At 45.6% G+C, this 23,045-nt stretch overlaps 1 protein-coding gene across 3 annotated transcripts in view; it reads right to left on the reverse strand.

Annotated features, from left to right (window-relative positions):
* LOC116957975 (tripartite motif-containing protein 16-like) overlaps positions 1-23,045 on the reverse strand; it is a 29,880-nt gene that overhangs the window by 3,322 nt on the left and 3,513 nt on the right. For all 3 annotated transcript variants that reach the window (XM_076058185.1, XM_076058186.1, XM_076058187.1), the window contains 5 exons: positions 3,791-4,234; positions 3,188-3,283; positions 2,440-2,673; positions 1,601-1,623; positions 1,180-1,280 (listed from right to left, as the gene is read on the reverse strand). In XM_076058185.1, the coding sequence (XP_075914300.1) occupies positions 1,180-1,280; positions 1,601-1,623; positions 2,440-2,673; positions 3,188-3,283; positions 3,791-4,099 (763 nt within the window). In that variant the 5' untranslated portion in view covers positions 4,100-4,234. The remainder of the gene's footprint in view (positions 1-1,179; positions 1,281-1,600; positions 1,624-2,439; positions 2,674-3,187; positions 3,284-3,790; positions 4,235-23,045) is intronic.

Genomic DNA, 23,045 nt, shown 5'->3' on the forward strand with positions numbered 1-23,045 from the left:
ACACCTCAAACACGCGTCAGGCTTTTTTGCTCCCCCAAGTTAAGGCGTAGCTTATTTTTTGGTTCAGGAAAGCTGCACCTACACACTGACTAGTCATGCATACTCTTAATGAGTGAGGGAGTTGATGAGTGAGTGGGTAAGTGGATGCGTGGGTGAGTCAGTGAGTGTGTGGGTTAGTAGGTGAGTGAGGGTGGGTTAGTGGTGGTGTAAGTGTGGGTGAGATGGTGATTGAGTGGGTAAGTGGGTGATTGAGAGCGTAAGAGGTGAGTGAGTGGGTAAGTGGGTGAATGAGTGAGTGGATGATGGTGTAAGTGGTGTGTAAAGTGTGATTGGGTGAGTTGGTGGGTTAATTGGTGGGCAAGTGAGTGGGTAAATGAGTTGGTGATTGAGAGAGTGATTGTTTTGTCCGAGAAGTGTTTTGACTGCTGCTGTGTCCTTCTGTCTGCATGCTGCACTTCTTTCAGACTGTACGTAACTAACTGCATGAATCGGAGCTGCGGGGGAAGGACAACAAACAAACACAACAACAAGTAGTTCTAAAGAAATTAGTTTTCAATCCAGATAACTAACTGCTACACTACCACTCAAAATGCGCAAACCGACATACTCACACAATCAAACACACACGTAACAAAGAAAACGGCACAATGAGACACACACACAGTCAGGAAAACACAAAGATAAACGCACACAAAGACAAACCAACACAGAAACACACAGTCGGACAAAAACACATACAGTCAGACAAACAATCAGACAAACACACAGACACATGACAAAGATCTCCCGCATACCCTGTAACAGATTGAGGGAAGTGTTGTTAGCGAGCACTTATGAAGGCCAGCATGGTACACGAGGGGGTGGGTGGCCAGCACCACGCCCGGCCGCCCTTGTCTCCCTCGTGGTGATCTTTACACATTGCACCAGGTACTCATTTCAGGCCGAGTCGACTTCAGGGGAGGCCCAGGTACGGTTTAGATAAGCGTCACTGGTCTTGGCCATGAGTGTAGCACAGAGCGCTAACCACTACACTACCACTCCCTACAGCCAGACACACCCACACAATCAGACACACAGGCAAACACACACACAGTCTGACACAAACACAGTCAATCATACGCCATTCATCTCTTGTCATGAGACTACCATCCCGTGGCCTGCAAGGTCTATGGCACTTACGCATGAACGCCAGCAGCTTGACCACAGTTCCCTCCAGGGCTCTGATCACGGTGGTGCTGTCGTGGCTGGGAGCTGAGGTTGAAGCTCCCCTCTGCTTGCCTCTGATGTGAAACCAGGATAATCACAGGGCGCCAGAAGAGTGACAGTCATTGCCTCACACACAGTCAGTACACAGCCAGTATCTCATACAGCATGATCATTACACACATTATAATCACAACCACAAACAATCAGTATACACAGCATCATCATCATACAGTCAGTACACACAGAGCAGTGTTTTGCACAGCACTATGCCCTGTACCTCCAGTTATTGTGGTTGGCTACGTTCGGTGCAAAAGAAGTTCAATATATGTACATAAATCACGTACATACATCACATACATCACGTCGAAAGCCATGTGGGGCCAGGCGTTCTCACCTGAGCGTCTCCTTCATGTGAACCTGCAGGAGACAAGAGACGGGAGCTGTGAGCCACTTCATTTGCAGTCACACGACCGTATCGTGTCGCAGGGTGGAGAACGTGATGATTGGTAGGCAAGCCCCGCTTTGGCTGCATCGAGTCATGATGGCAGTCGCGTTTAAACAAAAAAAGCCACGTGCAATTTTGTCTTCAAGGAGTCTCAACAAGAGGGCTTAGCCCCTTAAACCATTGCCACTGTGACACGAGGTTACGAGCAACCGCCATCCATGAACACAACCATGCCCAATCATTGGTACGCTCTCCATGCATCCATTGCAATGCTTGAACATCTTTGAAGTTAGACGAATTATCGATGACAAATAAAAGTAATAAAACATTTGAAAAAAACAAATATTATTGTAATATTTTGTGATAAAAATACAATATAAAACATATCGCAACACATGCATCTCCCTCTATTGTACAAAGTTCTGTGCTGCATGTTTTCATGCTAGGAATTGACATGGATCAAAGGCTTAAGTTTGAATTGAGAGCGTCTCCCATATATTCATGCATACTTATCAATTATTCATGAGCACCCTCCTCCCCCACCAGGTCTGTTAGCCTTTTCACAGTACTACTTCTATGAAACAGTCAATCTATGGAATACATATTCCATAGATAATTTTCAAGCTTGTTATTTAATGCGTGCAGGAGATGTTTACGATGCCTTGTGTTGTGTTTAATTCAGACTAGGAGCGTGCATCACGCGTGCGAGTCTTGCCAAGTAACACCATGGGACAAACGAAGCAACAAACAACCTCATCACCACCCGTCCCCACAGAGGTGCTCCCCACCTGCAGGAAGGTGAGCGAGTCCCTCTCGTGCTGCAAAATGCGCAGGTGAGCGGCCGCTGCCTGGAGCTCGCCGATCTCCCACTCGTGACGAGCGATATCCTCCTCGATCCGGGACAGCAGCTCACGCCCCTTCACCTCAACGCGACGTAGAGCCTCCCTCTCGTCCTCGTCGACTACCGCTCTCATGCGGGAGAAATGGTCTGAGATGCGAACCTTGGTCTTGGTAATGATATCCTGTAAGGATGTATGATTAGAGTTTTTTTCATGAATTAATTTACAAAGATTTTCATGCAACCTCTTGTACAGGAGGACTAGTGCAATCCATAGGGGTCACATCATTGCACATAATTTAAAAACAATCTGCAACAAGCGCATGGCTATGGCACATTTAAAATATGATGGATTTATTACAATTTCTCATTATGATTCACACACAGCCACATATATATCCAAAAATTAGCCATCTAAATATAATATAATGCATTACATGAATCTGTAACTATTTAGCTCAACGTGTATTTACAGGTTGCGTAAATATCTAAGAAACTATCCAGGTGAAAAAACATGTTCAATATGTATTCCGAATTCAAGACCAGCAGAGGCATGTAAGAAGTTGAAATATTCAGGAATCAAACATGCAATCTACTATAAAGTTGTCACACTAATTGTGTAGCCAACTGAAGGCGAGTCGAATCAGGGAAAGTCATCCTCACAAGAAGCATCACAGAGCCAAACCCGGACACAGTACCTGCACTTCCTTGCGAGTGGCCTCTATCCGCTTCACAGACTCCTCCACCTCCTTCCTCTTCTCCTCCACCGCTCGCGTCTCCTCCCCTACGCGCGTCTGTAGTGAGAGACGAGACGTCACCAGGGGGAGACTTCAGCCCCCCTGAGCCACCCCTCACACCGCCCTTCCCTCCACACCGACCCCTCCACAGCGAAGGCCCTCATCTCCTCAAGCTGATGCCTCGTTGTAGCAGCAGCCGGTGGGAGCCGTGCTGGCTTGGGTGTCCATACCGACTCGGAACCAAAGGCCCATGTGCCCACAGCTGTCTAGTTCAGAAGAGAAATCTAGAATAATTGTCTATCAAGTGGATGTGATATTAGTCTAAAATATATATATCCACTTAATTCCGTTACACAGGAGTTATGTTTCGCGAGAGCTGAGCATTCAATACATCCTGAGGCTGTTTCTTAAAACACCAATAAGGAAGATTGGCTACACAGGCAGAGACACAGAGTCATACGAGATAGCATGGACACGCAATTACGTGTTTTTCATGACATGCTGTGCAGCCCAGTGCCAGAATTTGTCACATTGTCTTGCGGTGTCTCACTCTGAGGGCCTCACCTTTCGTCTCTCGTGCTCGTCCTTCAACGTGGTGACCATGTGCCCTTTGTGTTTAACTGAGATGGTGCAAGATGAACAGACCAGGCTGCTGTCTACTGTGCAGTAGAAATTCAGCTCCTCACTGTGCTGAGGGCATTTTCGCTCATCCAAGCTCGCAATGGGATCCACTACAGCATGGTCTCTCAACCTGGGATTCTCCACGTGAGTCCTGAAGTGTGAAAAACAGTAGGACATCTCGCATATCAGGCAAGTCTTCACTGCAGAAGTCTGGCCGTCACCGCAGATGTCACAAACAATGGCCGTGGCCATCCCATCTCCAACTCTGAACTGCTCCGCCAGGTTGGCGAGGGCCACGTTCTTCCTCAGCTTGGGTCGTGCAGGGAAGGTCGCTCGGCACTGTGGGCAGCTGAAGCTGCTCGCCGTCTCCCAGGCGGCCTCCAGGCACTGGAGGCAGAACGAGTGTCCGCATCTTAGCGTGGAGGGGCAGACGAACGTGCCCAGGCAGATGGAGCAGCGCAGCTCACTATCCACACTCTCACTGGGAGTCGTGCTAGCCATGACTCATGGGTTTCGCTGAGATCGCTCGCTGTGTGGCTCAGAGAGACGCTTAACCAGGACCTCTCTCTTATAGTGACGGTGAATAAGGAAGTAAAATACTTAAAATATTTTCATTGTCATCACTGACATCAAGAGACACTGCCCGGAATGTGAACCCATGCCTTTGGTGCGCAAACAGCAGCTTCAAGGTTAACATGGTTACAATACACAGCTTGACATGAACAAAATGTATCAAAGGAATCTAATATTTTAACAAATATATACATTTAAAGAAATGAGTGTTGTAATATAAATCGGTGAGGCTCAGCTGTGGTGGCTCATGCATGAGATGAGTTTTGAGAGATAAACTCATCCTTCCAGAGCTCAGCACAAAAGTTGGTGTCTATGGTATGACAGAGCAATAGATTGGGTGCCACCATGGCTGTGAGATGTTATCTCACTCGCCTTACGGCTGCTTTATATTAAAAGTGTGCATCTTTCTCTCTCTCCCCTTGGTCGCAGGAATTTGTATCTGGGTCCTCCGGTTTACCCTCCACATTTAGAATTAACATCACGCATTTAGAGTATTTGGCTGCAATCAATTTCCACCTAAGCCACTTGATTAAGCACTTTTTTTGTGATAGGCAGGACGCTTCTGAAAAAGAGCCACATAGCTCAGTGAGCCTTACCTGGTAAAATAAAAAAAAATAGTTGGTATCATTGTAGATATCTCATGATGTTCTGTAACTCCATCTGAGTGTAATTACCCCAACGTGATGAGTTGCTTGAATCTCATCGTGGCATCTGAGATGGGATTTGTCTGTAGACTCCTGTGACCCATCCTGGAACCTTTTGCTAGCAGTGTGAATCTATCACCAACTCTACCTGCCTCCATCACCCACTGCTGGCGATGGCACCGTCTCTCACTTTCACCTTGTCCGAGATTGGAGATTCCCATTCCGACCATTCACAGCCACACCCACCACCTATTTCACCTGCGTTGTTTCATATTCGCATGTACAGCTTTTGTACATGCGTCCTCCATCCGTCTTTATACATCCCCCTCCCCTCCCCAAGTGGTCCGTGCTTTACTCATCACACCACCTCCAGCGTGTTGAGGCACAGTGTGGACGATGCACAGGCATGTTGGCAGCTAAACAAAGCCTGATGGCTGCTCTTCAAGGTTTTTCAGAAGGACCCGAAGTTAACTTCCCTAAGTAGAGCCCATTGAGCTCAAAAGTAATTTTTCAAGGGGGTTTCGGCCGGCAGACGTCAAAGCATTCCATTTCCTGTTGAACCTTAACAGACTGTTGGGGCAATTGCTGTAAGCGAGCACCTATGAAGGCTGGCACGGGGTTAACCAAGGGGAGGCCCAGCACCAGTTCAGATAATAGTCACTGGTGTTGGCCGTGAGCGGGAATCAAACTCGGGTCTCCAGGTTCGTAGCACAGTGCGCTAACCACCACAATTACAAAGATAAAAACAAAGATCCCCCATATAGCCTAAGCAGACTGTAGGGGCAAGTGCTGTTAGCGAGCACCTCTGAAGGCCGGAACGGTACACGAGAGGGTGGGTGGCCAACACCACGCCCGACCACCTTTGTCTCCCTAGTGGTGATGTTTACACACTGCACCAGGTACTCATTTGAGGCTGAGTCGACCTAGGGGAGGTCCAGGACCGGTTCAGATCATCGTCACTGGGTGTTGGCCGTGAGCAGGAATCTAACTCGTGTCGCCGGGTTTGAAGCGCAGTGCGCTAATCGCTACACCACCGCTCCCCACAATTACACACCCACTCACACACACTCACCCACCCACTGACCTACTCTCACACACACACTTCAGAATCAGAAGAATCAGAAGTTTACTTCCCTGACGAGAGCCCACTGAGCTACGACCTGGCCGGCAGATGTGGCCAAGTTTTGTGGTTGGTGGCTTGGCCCTCCCAAACTCTCTGCCCACCACGAGTGACCCAGGCAATCAAAATAACAAGAGCAATTTTTTGCGAATTCGGTAAAAAAAATCAACATTTCAAGAGCTGCCACAATGAATGTAAATGAGACGTGTATATATGTATGTGTAGAACCTCTTTCATATGGTACGTAACCAAGCGTGCTAATCGGAGGTGTGGGGGGAAAGACAACCAACTAAACACAACAAGACGCAGTTCTAAATACATTAATTTGTCAATTTTGATTATTTAAAAGTGCAAAGCTCTGGTGGCTTACTGACTGAACCGGATGAGTCGTGTGCTCAGGCAAGAGCGGGTGGGATGCGTTGTGCATGGCTTGTACGAGTGGCAGAACCGGCGAGAACTGCATTTCTGTATGGGGGTGTTTTTGCAATAAGGTTGATGGGTTGCATTTTCAAGACATTTTTTTAATTTTCCATGATGCTCATTCTTGTTTTTATTGCCGTGCTTTGCACCCTGGACACCCTCTCCTGCTAATGAGAGGTTCTACTTCGAGGGACATTGCCCAGGTGAAATATTTGAATATTTTTACCACAGGCCACCCTCACTGCTTTGGAAACGGTGGTCGTGCAATGCGTGGTTAACTTGCATCGGGGTCAAAAACAATCCGGCTCAGCTTGTGCCAAATCAAATTACATCCGTTAAGGAGCACGGAGTTACACAATAGGTAGCAAATGTCTTCCAAAGAGAACTCGCCCACCATATAGTTCAGTAAGCCGTACCTGTTAAGTAAACATAGTTTTAGTTTTTGTTTTATAGACACTAATTGAGTTGGCCAAATATCAAGGTATAGGGCGACATAGCTTCGTAAAATGATGACGCCTGTTTGCTGTGTAGCTATTCAGGCAGTGCATGGATTTGGTTGCAAGGCCAAGAACCTCGGCAACGAGCAATCCTATTTTGTCTTTCAAGTCGTGGGCACAAGCCAAGTATTAACCCTATAGTCGTGCGTTTTCTAAAGGAAGTTGTAAGTCTGAACCAATAATCACAGTCTTATACGAGTCGAAGCTGCTCTCGCACAGTCGTAAGCTCTTTAGAATAACAACCGCATTTGAAGTCGGCTGCAACATTGGCTCAGACATTATTAATTAACAACATACTTATGTAATGGTGGAGATGAGATTAATGAAATAGATGAGAGGAAACAATGGGTAAATCTGTGATGTGGGAATTTTGTGAAAGCTAAATGTATGGTCGAGCCGCAGATTCAGGAGAAACAATGCGGATTCCATCATGGTCTTGGAACAATGGGCCAGCTCTTTTCCCTCTCACAGATATTTGAAGGATCGTGGGAGTATGCTTCTCCAGCCTACCTCTGCTTTGTAGACTTGGAGACAGCAAATGACTGTGTTCCCCACAATATCTTGTGGAAGGTACTGTGGAAGGTACTGTGGGAGTATGATGTGCTGGTGCCGCTTTTGTGCACGATCCTGTCCCTCTATTCCCAGAGTGAGCGCTGTGTCCGTATTCTTGCAGTGGGTGTTGGAGTCTGCCAAAGGTGCGTCTTGTCTGCACTCCTGTTTGTGCCTTTCATGAACAGGATATCAAGGTGCAGCCGAGGTAAGTAAAGTATCCAATGTGATCATGGTGCTACACGCACCGTGATCACATTGGGGGAGAGAACGTCTAAATAATCGATTTTTTTTATCAAATAAATCGTTACCTCGAATCGTGATAATCGAATCGTGTGGGGTGGGGGTAGTATCTTATTGATTCAGAGCATACGACGATACTCTTTGGTTCTATTCGGTAAAGTCACGTAGGTAAAAAATAAAACAAAAATCACGACGTTTCGGCCACAACACAAGTGGCCTTCATCAGGTGAAAGGACCAGACTGTCTAGAGGACAGCGCTGGAGTGAACACAGCCAAGCTCAGACCGCGACCTTTAAGCTGTGTGAGAGGAAACAGAGCGCCTTGACAAAGGAATTAGCATAAAAATTAGCATTTAATTGGCGGACTTAGCATGATGAACGGTGTAGAGGGGGTGAGCATGTGCAGGTCGGCGAGGGGGGAGTTTACATATTGATGGTGTGAAAAGGGAATTTAAGCAGCTGCGAAAGTTTGGGATACCACTACTTGAAAAAATATACTGTACCATTGAAAATTATTGTAATATTTGGTTTGATTCAGAACATCTTTCCAATGGTTGCTTAATTTGAAACCATCCTCTCGGTTGAAATTGTGTCTGTGTTTGTAAATCTGAATTCCCTCGTGAACAAATCTTTGATAAAAATCTCATTGGTCGAGCGAATGATGGGGACGGGTACATTTATTCGTCCAGCTCTGCTGTGTATTCTCACTGTTAGAGACTTTGTAGATTTGTTCATTTCATTTATTTTTATTATTATTTAACTCACTGTTGTCGTATCCTCAAATCTTGTAACTCAATTTTTACCCATTTCCAAATGTGGTATCGACTGCAAAAATGGTATACTTATGTCATACTGATGACAATACTATATTCTATCATAAAAAATAAAATAAAAACATTTTAAAAAATATTTTACACGCTTTTTTATTAACTCACTCTGTCCGTTGTATCCTCAAATCTTGTAACTCAATTTTAAGCCACTTCCCAATGTCAATTGGTGCTAGACCAGATGACGCCAAAAGGTGTACAGCATCATCTGGTTTAGCACCAATTGAGACGAGGCTCTAAAGAAAGCTGTCTCAGGTGTGGACCAATCCGTTTCAAGGACAAGGTTTCAGTTTTGTTGCCAGAAAAAAAGGGGAAAAACGCTATTATTATATTTTTATACTGGCAAAGGAGGTCTAATGATGTAGAATCTTTTTTTACATGTTATGTTTCGGCTTGGGTCTAATTGTCCACGCTGTAAATCGCCACAGTCCCTTACGTTATGGCAAGCTTCGGGGCCACTTCCTGGAGTCGTGGAGTTCTGCCATTACTCGTATGGTACAAATATTACTTCTTGTTGTTGTTAAAATGTTCTCCGGTACAACGAGCGCAACAACGAAATCGACTTTCTACAGGGGTCGTGCTCAGCCGGTTCTGCCGGTATCTCTGTCTCTAAACCAGCTGAAGCCTCCCATGCATCGCGCGAATTCTGTGTGGCCACCCTGATCCCGAACCCCTCCCCTCTCATCTATCGATCTCTATCTCTCTACCTCAGTGGTTCTTAACATTCACTGCAGCCTTGCACCCCGTTGGTTCTCAATCGTTAACACAATTACAATGTTAATTAATAAATACATAGGGTTTGATGAAACAAAGCAGTTGTGCTTACGTACCTGTACTTCATTTGTTTTTGATTTACCTTAATAAAACCTGGCCATGTCTCTTACCCCCAGGAGGTGGGTGATGTTTTTTTGTTTGCATTTTTACCACAAGTATTGTGGTTAATAGACGCATGATTCCTCGTAAAAGGTTTCAGTTTTGTTGCCATAAAAAAAGGGAAAAACACGATTTTATATTTTGGTACTGGCAAAGGAGGCCTAATGATGTAAACACACCGTATGTCAAAGCCAATGCAGAATCTGCTTGTATAATTATCAATGCTACCGACACGTGACTCTCCCAGAAGGTAATGGGCTTGATGAGTTCTGTAATAAACAGTTGTTTTTGTTTGGAGGGACAGATATATGAAGGCAGTGGTTCTTGACCTTTACTGCAGCTTTGCACCTATTTGGTTATCAATCTTTATTTTTTTTAATAAATACATAGGGTTTGATGAAACAAAGTAGTTACGTTACGAACGTGTCTGTTCTTAATTTCTGTTTAAATTATTTACCTTCTAAAACACCTGGTATGTCTCGCACCCCCAGAAAGGGCATCTCACATCCCCAGGGGATGCATGCACCCCATGTTAAAAACAATAACTGTGTTGTGGTGTAAATGACGACGCGAAGGCAGACGTTGTCGGCGCTGACGCCAACAGTTTATTAAGGGCTGTCGCCTAGCTTTTGGGGGAGGGCTAACACCGGACTTAGTTAAGCTAAATCTCCCCAGGGAAAGGTACTGGGAATCCCTACGCCCTCAGGCTAACGGGCTCTTCCCACAGCGCTGACCGACGGTTCATCCAACTCGGCCAGCCGGGTAAAGTATCCCCCCCCCCCCCTAGCCTAGTGCTATTTATCCCCTACCCTGGGTCCCCACTTCCCTACCGCTCACGAACCCGGCTCCTGGCGAAGACCCCGAACACGTCACGGGTCCCCCCTCAAATACCCCGAGGGGAATGTGACGTCACTCCTCCCGAGGCGAGTGTGACATTGCGTCACCACTCTACTCCTCAACAACTGTATTAAGGGTTCGTAGCGACTGCTCATCTAAATTGTTACTTTTAATCTTCCATGTAATCAACTGAAGCGAGTAGTCTGGTGCTGTCTGCGTAGCGATAGAGTTTGACGCTAAGGCTCTTAATGAGGCGGTCAATAGGAGACACGTAGGTCATGAACAGCACGAGGCCGAGGTCAGAATCGTGAGAGATTCTCCATGGGAGCTCGGTTTCCACAAAGACTCCCCGCTTTGACCGAGAAACTCCGGCAGCATGAGCAGTCGGACGTCATCTACCATCGGGCTGGACCGCTGATATTGAAGTGAGATTCCGGGAGGCTAATGGAGAAGAGTGGCTAACAGTGTCCATGGTGAAGAGATGTCAAGGCTGATCTGGTGATGTGAGTTAAATATCTGGCCACGTCTAACATCATTGACGAGTTGATCATTTAAATGGGCCTCGACCCCACTTCACCAACCCAGATTGTATTTTTATGCTCTTATTGTATATCACGAGAAAGCAATTTTCGTTCATTTTAACGTTCATGTGTCCACATCCGCTTGTATTCCAAGTGCATTGTCTTCGGGTTAGGCTGCGCGTTAAAGAACGCACTGCTGACATCTTAAGGAGTCAACAGTAGAAGTAACTTTTGTATTTCGCATTGAACGCCTGTAAATGGCCACTTTAGCACCTGGAGAATGCTTGAGAGACGTGACGGTCAACACGCAGCCCAACCCAGACAACCACACGTGGAGTATTTGCATTTGATGGGGCTTAGTGCACCTCATCATCTAGTAGACGATAACAAACAAAACACATCTGGAATAAATATCGATTGGCCTTGGGGCAATGCTTGCCACTTCGTTCCGAGGTTCCACAACTGCGGGTGCTGTCACCGTCACTGCTCTGTCTACTGCACAGTCGACGTTCACCATCCTCGGACATCATTCACAAGGTTAGGCGCCATTTTGTGCAAGCGTCATTTTTCCCAATATAAAAATGATACCACATTATGTATTATTTTTCATATTACCAGGTAAGTTCTACTGAGTTACACTGTATAGCTCTTTTACGGAAGCGACCTGGCCACATATAATAGCTCAACAAAGTGGCGAATTACGCGGAAATTTCAAACAGCCAAATTCTCTGAGCTTGTGTTCATTCTAAATATGAACCGTAAAACTGGAGAAAACCAGATGAAAGTACATGCGCATTCAAACACCACATATACAGGCGTCAGGTTCTGGAGCGAACCCACGACCTCGTGCATACCAGGCAAGGGAGTTAACATCCCACCACCATGGCGAGATGTTATCTCAATTGTGATTGCACACAGCAGCTGCATTCATCGCCTGCTACTAACAGATTCCTGCACCAGTTTAAGCTTGCAGATGAGACTCATTCTGGTCTCTCCAGTTCTCGGCAGATTAAACTTTGAAAACCTATTCACGTACCCACCTGGTGACAATCAGAAATACATCAAGGGGGTTACCGAGGCAGAGTTGATGAGGGGGTTTCCAACAAGATTTTTGGCAGGGGACAGGTGAAGTTACCTAGAGAGTTGTAGATGTTGTGGGAATAGATTCTACGAGAGTAGCCACCAACCTAGAGACCCACACGTGCACATACCATAGAGCAGAACAAGTCTCCAAGACCTATTCAGAGGAACCCGTAGACTTAGAGACCTATTGACGAACATTGAAATTAGTCAGCTGCAGATGCTGGGAGCACGGAGTTATCGGATTGGAACGAGCAGGCTGAAGTCAAGGGTTGGTGGATCACAAACTCAAAACTGCATTACCTGTGGGCATCGAGATGGCGACGTCCTGGCTTGCCAGGGTATGATGGCAGTACAGCAAGTGAACAAATGTCATCTGTACAGGAATTGTTATTGCCCCAACCCTGCTAAGCACACACATTCAAGTTTTCACATTCGCTCGTAATCCAAGTGCATTGTCTTCGGTTAGGCTGCGCGTTGAAGAACGCGCTGCTGACATCTTAAGGAGTCACAGTATAAGTAACTTTTGTATTTCGTATTGAACGCCTGTAAATGACCACTTTAGCACCTGGATAATGCTTGAGAGACGTGACGGTCAACATGCAGCCCAACCCAGACAACCACACGTGGAGTATTTGTATTCGATGGGACTGAGTGCACCTCATTCATCTAGTAGACGATAACAAAAAAACATCTGGAAATTTAGGGACATCTGAAAAATGTCAGGCAGACTTCAAGAAATATCAGAAAAGAAGCATGGATACTATGTATGTTGAACTTACTATATATGTGTTATTCATAATAATGGTTTTTGGGTTAGATCGCATTATTTATAAATGTGTCATAACCCTCCACCACCCGACACGGCTAATCAGCAAAAAAAGTGTCACGTTGACAAAAGACAAATAATTCACTACTTTAGCCCACCGGTGTGTTGAAGAGTGAATCCACAACATTTACAGTTTGAGTACGACGTTTCGCTGTTAAATACATCCAGCATCATCCGGCAATTCGCCAGAATGGTAAAGCCCTCGCTTGCTCCCGGTTTTATATAGAGCAGCAGGGTGATGTCATCATTTAACTCATATCAGGTGCAGTGATTAGAGGCGGAGGGGGGGTATTGTAATTATATAATCGATTAGTAATCAGTCAATGGTTATGATTAGTAATGAGTTGTAGATTAGTAATTAGTTGTAATGTGTGTTAGTGATTATATGCTATGTTAGTAATCCGTTAATTAGTGTTTCCCCTATAAGGAATTATAATGTGCATTCATATTCTTAGCTCCCTCGGCAAAGCCACGCCGAAGGGAAACAACAAAACAACAAACATATATATTCTATTATTCTATTGCTTCCCCCCAACGCGACTCCACCGAAAAAGCCAAGAACATGAATCACTGCAGTCACGAAAGCTTTAAATCAAAATGTAATGTGTATTATTTAATAATACGCTTCCAGGCAGTCTCGATTACTTTTGAGACAATAGACTATACCCTCATTTTGTCTACAAATAGCCTGAAACATGTCACGTGATTTGTTTGCTTTTGTTTAAAGTGCAGAATGGAATGACAACTCATGCTTAAACTATTGGCATTATGGCTGTTCAAGAGATCAGGTGCTCACCTTTAGAATGCTGTTGAGCGTTGTGACAGTGTTTTCTGAGTCATACCACTTATAGTTGGTCTCCGAAGGTCGCAGGTATTTTAACGTTTAAACTGCCAGTCAGTCCTCAACGGAAAACAAACCTCTTATTTAACTTGTAGATTTATCATTATTCTTTTATGACACTGCGTTTGCATTTGTGCACAAAAGATAACAAACTCTCAACACATTCGTCAACAATAGCCAAATAATAAAAAACGCATAACTGGTGATGTTTCAGGCAATGGCTGTTCTTGAGAGCACATTCGTAATGGGTTTAAGAAGAATGCCAATTTATATACACGTCGCGTATTGTGTATATAGATGCATTTCTTTCTATGGTGGTGTTATTGATGAACGTGTTGAGTTGTTTTGAAAAAACGATGAAGATTACAATTCGTAAAGCGCAGCGCATCGTCAGTTGAACACGCGCACAGACTGAAGAGGCTTCACCACCACCTTGATCAGTATCACTCAGGGAGTTGGGGGGGCTGGTGGATCACGAATATTTGTGAAACTCAAAATAGCTGAGGCTGCAAAGTAGCCAGATGTTGTACATGAAGCGGGTTCGTTAAACCTTCTGTGCGGCCCTATATGTCTCTTGATTCCATCAGTCAGTTATTTTCCGGTTGCTAGGCTGGACATTGATGTGGGTAGAACAGAGTAGAGCAGAACAATCCAATATTGTACTGCAATATCTACCTCTGTCTATAGATCCCACGTCTACCACCAACCCGTACTGGCTGGCGTGGTGAAGTATGGCCAAACAACCCCCAAAATCCGCACAGCCTGTGGACACTATACATTATTTATTCTGAGTAACTGCGTGCATTGAAATCGGTGGCTCGTAGATGAATAGCTCCATCCATAGCAAAAATCCACAACTTTACCAATCTTTCTCAACATCTTTACCCCTTTTTACTCCACCATCTAAAGCCTTCGGTTGTTTTGTTGTCATTCATAAACTTCTTCTTTTGTTCTTTCGGTAAAGTCACGTAGAATTAGAATAAAATAATAAATTGATAAAATAAAATAACACAATAATATTCTCACGACGTTTCGGCCACAACACAAGCGGCCTTCATCAGGTGAAGGGACGAGACTGTCTGGTAGGACAGCGCTGTCCTACCATTTATTCTCATTCTCATTCTACGTGACTTTACCGAAAGAACCAAAGAAGATGAATCCTTGCAGTCACGAAAGCTTTAAATCGAAATTCATAAACTTCTCCACAAATTTTTTAACCAACCCTCTTTTTGCCCTCCATCAACCTACTGGACTGTACCTGCATAGCACGGGCTGTGGTGATACGTGCCTGAAATCCAGCACTCGATTCCATTGAGGAGGGAGTGATTCCCTGTAATCCAGGTGGATCACTCCCTTCCCCCTGGGCACTGAGGTCACCTTACCCTGGCTTGCCAGCAGATGGCAGTACAGCAAGTGGACTCATCTCCCCCTGCTCCATCGCGTTAGATGTGTCTGGGTACTCGGGTTCATCATCAAACTTGCCTCTCCTTCTCCACTGGAGCAGCTGCGCTGTATAGGGGTGTTTTGCAATCAGGTTGATGGGTTGCATTTAAGGCATTTTTTTTTCATTCTCCATGATGCTCATTCTTTTTTTTCCATGCGTCAATCGGTGTCCTGGACACCTTTAGCGGTTAACTGGCATAGGGGCTAAAAAGAAGTCGGCTCGGCTTGTGAAAAATCTAATTTATCCATTAAGCAGCACAGAGTTACGCGATGGAAGCAAATGTCGTTCCAACAAATACAACTCGGCCAGCACTCGCACCAAATTGTATTTATTTAAACGGTTTCTATACTTTTTATTAATTTATTTACGATATGTAAATTTTTCACTATATATTGTGTATTGTTTCACTTTATTCTGCCCATTCGGTGTTAGCTGCTGAGGTCGTGATTGTTTTTTTTCCCATTCTTGTTCTATGCCCTCAGTACCATCTCCGTCCTCCTGTAGCGTGCACCAGTGCCTGCTTTAGTGAGGGTGATATTGGCACGTAGAATAAAGATTGATTGACCCACGTTTTTGGACAGCGAGGCGGCCTTGTGGCAGTGCTTGCCATTTCGTTTCAAAGGTTACACGACTGCGGGTCCTGTCACCATTACTGCTCCTCAGACATCATTCACAAGCGTAGACCTTTTACAAATTCCAAAAATGACACCGCAAATTATTTCCTATTTAAATTGTTACAGTTAACGTCCCCTGAACTATACGATAAAGCTCTTTTTCGGAAGCCACCTAGCTATCACATATCACATATGATAGCTCAACGAAGTACCTCATCATAATGTGGAAACTCATTCTTCCACAGCTTAGGGCACAATTTCGTGTTTTTGGTAAGACAGAGCAACGGATACCTCATCATGTCCTGTAATTCCATTTAATGGTAATTACCCCAACGTGACAAGTTGCTTGAATGTCACTGTGGCATCTGAGATAGACTCCCGTGACCCATGCTGGAATCTTGAGCCTTTCCTTGCAGTGTGAATATATCACCCACTACGTACCACCACTTCTTGCCTCCATCACTCATTGTTGGCGTTGCCACCATCTCTCACCTTGACCGAGACTGGAGATTCCCGTGCTGACCATGCATTATTCACAGCCCCACCCACTGCTTGCAACACGAATGGCAATCGGCATTCACCATTAAACGGCAGCGATATCACGTCGTTTGGTGACGTCACCACGCCGCTTTGTGACACCACGCCGCTTGATGTCATCACGTCGCTTGATGTCACAGTAGTCAAGTTAAGTGCTGAAATTCAACGCTATGGGTGTTTTTTGTGCAATAATTGGTGACTGTACATAGCTGTCAAGATTCAGCTTTACATTTACAAACTAATGGTATATTAGAATATTAAATGGCATCGCAAACACAAATCATACAGATGGTAAAATTTTAACGAAAAAAAACATTTAGTTTAAGTATTAATAAGTATTATGTACTGTACCCACGAGCGCATTCTACTGTGCTGCTCCCACAAGGCGACAGCGGCGAGAGACGCGGCTGGAGGCGCTGACCGCTGCTGCGCTCCCAGCCCCGGGTCCCAGCAAGGCCCTCAGTCGACATTTCTGTGGCGAGGATTCTTTTAGCTGAGCCTGAGACTCAGCCCTGGGCTCATGACTACACGCACCGTGATCACATTGGGGAGATAACGTCTAAACGACAAATTGTGGTATTTTCATTAACTTTATTTTTATTATAATTTGTTTCTATCTACGTCTGTAAAAGATGTGGTTCCAGACATACAGTACCCGGGCGTCTACAAACTAAGTTGCCTCTGTGGTAGCAGCTACATTGGAGAAACCAAACGACATGTCTCGGACCGCATCCGTGAACATAAAGCAGACTTGAAACACGGTAGGACGAATACCTCAGCCGTGGCAGATCACTGTTATAATTCAGTAGGCTCACATGACATCGATTTTTCCAAGACGGAGGTTCTTTGCAAGCCATCTGGCTACCATGAGAGATTCGTTCATGAGGCCATCCACATATACAAACACAGAGACAATTTCAACCGAGAAGATGGATTCTGGCTTAGTAACCATTGGAAAGACGTTTTAAACCATTTCGGTTCCTAATTGATTGTATTTTACGGTGACTTTCAGACTGCAGTCCATTCGCTGGCACTGCCTCTTAATACCTTTCACACGACGGTCAATGGTATGGTTTATAGCATGTTGTATAAGAATAAACAGTATAACATTGTAATGTTCAACATAATTCATAAGGCGATATATAGTTTCACAATTGTATAGTGAATATAAAGCAGTGTGGTATACAGTAGGGTTGGTAGAATAATACATAGTGTAATATTACAAGTCTAATATTTTACAGTCTAAAGTAGAGGGTAGTGTATAGTAACGCATTGTATAATTCGAAGGTGGAATTTGTTTATGGATATGTTATACCAAAGTATAATATATTGTATAGTAGTCCAGTTCATAGCATAGTTATAAAGCAACACAGGACAGAACAGCGCACCTTGACACTCCTCTTTTCTTTTTCAACCCCCCCTCTTCCGTTCCGAGTCATGTGCCCCATATTAACATGCTAATTCATGTTATTTCCTCCCACACAGCTTAAAAGGCACCGTCCGAGCTTGGCGATGCTCACTCGAGCGCTGTCTTCTGGACAGTCTTGTCTCTTCACCTGAAGAAGGCTACTTGTGTTGTGGCCGAAATGTCGTGAGATTATATTATGTTTAGTTTTTATTATTTTATTTCCATTTTACGTGACTTTACCAAAAGAACCAAGAAGATTTACCGAAAGAACCAAAGAATGTGAATTCCTGCAGTCACGAAAGTTTTAAGTCAAAAGACAACACCTAAATAATCGATGTTTTAAATAGTTACCATGAATCGTGATAATCGAATCGTGTGGGGGTGGCAACTGATTGGTTCAGAGTGCACGACGCTCTCATTGGTCGAGCGAATGATGGGGGCGGGTACATTTACTCGTCCAGCTCTGCTTTGTATTCTCACTCGTAGAGGCTTTGTAGATTTGTTAATTTCATTTATTTTTGTTGATGTTAAAATGTTCCCTGGTAACGAATCGGCGTTCTACGGGGGTCGCCCTCAGCCGGTTCTGCCGGTATCTCTGCTGTCTCTAAACCAGCTGAAGCCTCCCACGCATCACGTGACTTGTGTTTGAGTTTTATTTCAGTTTATTTTATTTTGGTATAGCCATGTGAGCTATTCGGCCCTTGAATCGGGTGCAACCACAACAAACAAAAAACAAGAACAAGAAAACACCTTAAAGTGTGGCCACCCCCACCCTGAACCCCTCCCCTTTCATCTGCAGATCTCTCTACATCAGTGGTAGGGCAGAACGAATTGGGGGAAATATCTAATTGCGATTTTTCTGACATTGCGAGATTTAAAACATGTGATGGAGCATTACCACATGATAGCATTAAAATATTAACTGCTCTATATATTCTACTGCAAGGATGAGAACTTAAAATATATGAATTGCTTCCAACATGTATTTATTAAAATGTTTTATTTTATTGAAATAGAACAATCAAACATAGCTGATTGGAGAATATAGAGTTTATTGATAACATGAAGGTAATTTATATTTTAGTTTTTATTGGTTCACTATATAGTACTGTGAATAGCTCAGATGTGTAGTCATTTCTGTGACCAGTCACTAGCTAATCACTCAGTTGTTTCAATGCTGGATTCGCCTAGTTATTTCAATGCTAAATTCTCCTGTTTGATTTGTACTAAGGGCCTCGGTGAATGTGTATGCTCTGACTTTAACGTAGCTATTTCTGCAGCAGGTACAAGCTCTATTTCTGCAGCAGGTACAAGCTAATCACTCACCTATCTCAATGCTAAATTCTATGCTAATTCCATTGTCAAGATGTGTATGCCTTAACTTAGCTATTTCAATGCTAAATTCTATGCTAATCCCTTTAACAATGGGTGCCTCTGCGGGTGTGTATGCTTTAACTTTTAACATAGCTATTTCTGTGACCAGTCACAAGCTAATCATTCAGCCATTTCAATGCTAAATTATATGCTAATTCCTTTGTCAAGGCGCTTTGTTCCTCTCACACAGCTTAAAGGCCGTATCTGAACGTGGCTCTTTCACTCCAGCGCTGTCCTACCAGACAGTCTCGCCCCCTTCACCTGATGAAGGCCGCTTGTGTTGTGGCCGAAACGTCGTGAGAATATTATTGTGTTATTTTATTTTATCAATTTATTATTTTATTATCATTCTACGTGACTTTACCGAAAGAACCAAAGAAGATAGAACAATTGTTAAGTTAAATAAATAAAGTTATAATATACAAACAATTCCAATAAGTAACAGGCCTTTTCGAATAGCAAAAAATCGCAGCCTTTGCGATTCTCTAATCGCGTTGTATCAAATTGCGATTTAGATTTGAAATCGATCAATGGTTCAGCCCGCGTGGTTGGCTGGCTGGTTGTTCGCTACTCACAGTATGGTGATACAATCGTGGTAGTGGTGGTGAGTCGCTAGGCGATGCCTACTCGCTGTGATGGTAAATACAATCGTGGTAGTGGTGGAGTATTGGGGTGGGGCTGGACCCACGCTCGCTCCCCCGTGCACGCGTCCCTAGCGGTGCACAACTCGCTCACTCAATCTCTCACGACCCACCCCCCACTCATTATTAAACCGCGTGCTTCGATTTAATGAAATATGCAGATGGTCGGGATTGCCAGCTCGTAGCGCCAACACATTAGGAGCGCAGCAGACTCAGCGGCAGAGGAGGAGGAGAAGTCACCGGTTGCTGTGCGCGAGTTGGCAGGCGAGGAGGCGGTGGAAGGACGAGTTGAGGTTTGCAGTTCTGCCTGAACGTCTCCCGTGTGCTCCCCTCTGACTCACTCCTCGTCCCGTCGCACGTATAAAAGCCATCGTCGGCAACATCATCGTCATTCATCAGCAGCAGCGGCGGCAGCAAACTTGCTCCCTTTACCCGTCGGCGTTCTCGCCAGCTGAGCACGACACGTGGATTGTGCTTTTTGAGGAACGAACTTTTGCCGTGACCCACTTGGAGTTTCGAGTCGAATTCTAGATTTAAAGCTTTCGGGACTGCAAGGATCCATACTCTTTGGTTCTATTCGGTAAAGTCACGTAGGTAAAAACAAATGAAAATAAATTGAAATAAAATGAAAAGAAACAAATAAAACACGACGTTTCGGAGGCAAAGCAAGCTTCCGTCTTCAGGTGGGACCAGTCACAGCAAAATCGCTGCACCAAGTGGTGAGGTTCTGGGAACTTCGAGCTTAAATGCAGGTTGAGGGGGGGGGGGCATGTAGGGGACTTTAGTGGAGTGCGGAGCTGAGTTAATCCGTCTTTTGTTGTATAGATGGGTCAGTGTGTGTAGTATAAACGGGAAAAAAATGAAGATCGTCAAGGATGTGCTGTACGGGGGCAGTAGAAAAAAGGAAATAGAAAGGTTCGGAAAGAATGGTATACCACTGCTTGAAGTTGCTGTTAGAAATTAGTTAACGTTTGGTATGATTAAAACGTCTTTCCAGTGGTTGCTTAATTTGAAACCATCCTCTCGGTTGAAGTTATGCCTGTGTTTGTATATCTGAATGGCTTCCTGGACAAATCTTTGGTGATAACCTGTAGGTTTACAAAGAACCTTGGTATCGGAAAAGACAATCTCATGGTCACCCATAGCGTTGTAACAATGATCAGCCACAGCAGAAGAATTCGTTCTGTGTTTATCTCTGGCCGAATTCGCGAGCACAAATCAGATTTGAAACACGGCAGAACGCACTCCACTAAAGTCCCCTCATGGCCCCTCCCACACCCCCCCCCTCAACCTGTATTTAAGCTCGAGGTTCCCAGAACCTCACCCCTTGGTGCAGCGATTTTGCTGTGACTGGTCCCACCTGAAGACGGAAGCTTGCTTTGCCTCCGAAACGTCGTGTTTTGTTTCTTTCATTTTATTTAAATTTATTTTAATTTGTTTTACCTACGTGACTTTACCGAATAGAACTAAAGAGTACTCGCCGTCGTTGTTTATTGTTTGTTGATGCTGTTGTCTTCAGGTGTTATTTTAAGCGCCGAGTATACGATTTTGCGAGGGCAATAAGCGCACGCAAAAAATATCATCCACCAGTGTAGCCCTGAGCCGGACCGTGGTGTTAGCGAGCACCTATTACGAGTCGGCACGGAGCACGGCGGGATTGTGTGGCCAACAACACGCACTCCCGGCCGCCTTTGTCTTACCCCCCCCCCGCCAACAACCGGTGTGCTCATTTGAGGCCGAGTCGACCTAGCTAGCTGCCTGCCCACCTGGAGTCCCAGGAGAAGTGACGATGCGCGAACCACTGCACGAGGACGCCAGCACTCAGATACACCGACAGGCATTGCTCGTACGTCCTCGACACACTCGTAGCGGCACCTAATGAGGGCTGCCGGCACACGAGAGAGGGGGGGGGAACGGGTGTGGCCAGCACCACGCCCAGCCGCCTTTGTCTCCCCAGTGGCGATGTTCACTACACACCGCACCAGGTACTAGTCTTGAGGCCGGTTCGGAAAATCGCGCGAACGCATGGCAACACGCTAGCAGTGGATAGGCATTTCCCTTCAGCTGCTAGCTGTGGCTGGAGCGAGGGTCCGTGACCGAAGCGTCAATCACGAGGGCTTTATTTGTTTACAGGTAAAGAGAGTGCGGAGCGGGACAGTGTGGTTCCCCGGGACCATGGCGACTGGTGGACGTGCTAATGATTGATGAGGCGAACGTTGACGGGGTCACGTGAGGGGGGAGGGTCACGTGACCCAATGGCGGGGCACGTGTGATGAGGGCGGTGACGGGGTAACGTGACCGAGTCACGTGACCCAATGGCGGGGGCACGTGACCGAGTGGCGGGGTCACGTGGTGATGAGGGCGGCGAGTGGCGGTGGAGTCACGTGGTGATGAGGGCGGTGAGTAGCGGCGGGGTCACGTGATGAGGGCGGTGAGAAAACTTCGTGATTGGGGGCGGCGTGGCTCGCACCGGGCGAGCTTCAGAAGCGGCGCGAGCCGGAGCCATGGGCTGCTCGGCGTGGGGAGCTGGCGGCATCGTCGTCGACTTGGATCGGCGTCGTCTCCACCGTCTGAGAGTTGTTGTCTTGAGACGAGAAGCTGCGTTGTCTCAGACCAGTCGTCTAACTACCCACGTGTACATGGTCACTCGTGGAGTTGTCGGTGGACTTAATAATAAACATACAGAAAGACAAGACGGTGTCCTAAGAGCTACATTACACAAACAAAACACGCGTGTGTACATGTCTCGTTCCCCCAGAAAAGGCATCTCGCACCCCCCCCCCCCCCCCCATGGGTGCAGCGTGAACCCCCAGGTGAAGAACCACCACGATACCACGTTGCAATGGGCAGACGAGCACTTAACGCTCAATGCACACAAACCACGCCCCCCGTCTCTTCTGAGTCCGACAGCTGAGCAGGGTTCAAGCCCCGAGAGTGCTTGGGATGAGCGACCACCACGCACATAATGGGTTGCCATAGGGCAGCAGGGGAGAGTGAAGCAACATCAATTGTTGTATTGTACTGTCGCCCGTGTCTATGGTTCCCCCCCCACCTCCCACCTTCGCCGACCCATGCCAATAAGCGCGGTGAATTTTTGTCAAATAACCCCTATGGCCAGGCGTGCGTAGGCCCCAATCCACCAGTGGATTGGCCAAAGGCTGTACACGCAAATGGAGTACAAGTACCAGAACCATTGTCAATGAAGAGAGTTGAACTTTAGAGGCGACTCTAGATTTGAAGCTTTCGTGACTGCAAGGATTCATACTCTTTGGTTCTATTCGGTAAAGTCACGCGACTTTACCGAATAGAACCAAAGAGTATTTAGAG

This window comes from Petromyzon marinus (assembly GCF_048934315.1).
Source record: "Petromyzon marinus isolate PM22_M1 ecotype Great Lakes invasive population chromosome 68 unlocalized genomic scaffold, UKy_Petmar_22M1.pri1.0 chr68_unloc.1, whole genome shotgun sequence".
In the NCBI taxonomy this organism is placed as follows: Eukaryota; Metazoa; Chordata; class Hyperoartia; order Petromyzontiformes; family Petromyzontidae; genus Petromyzon; species Petromyzon marinus.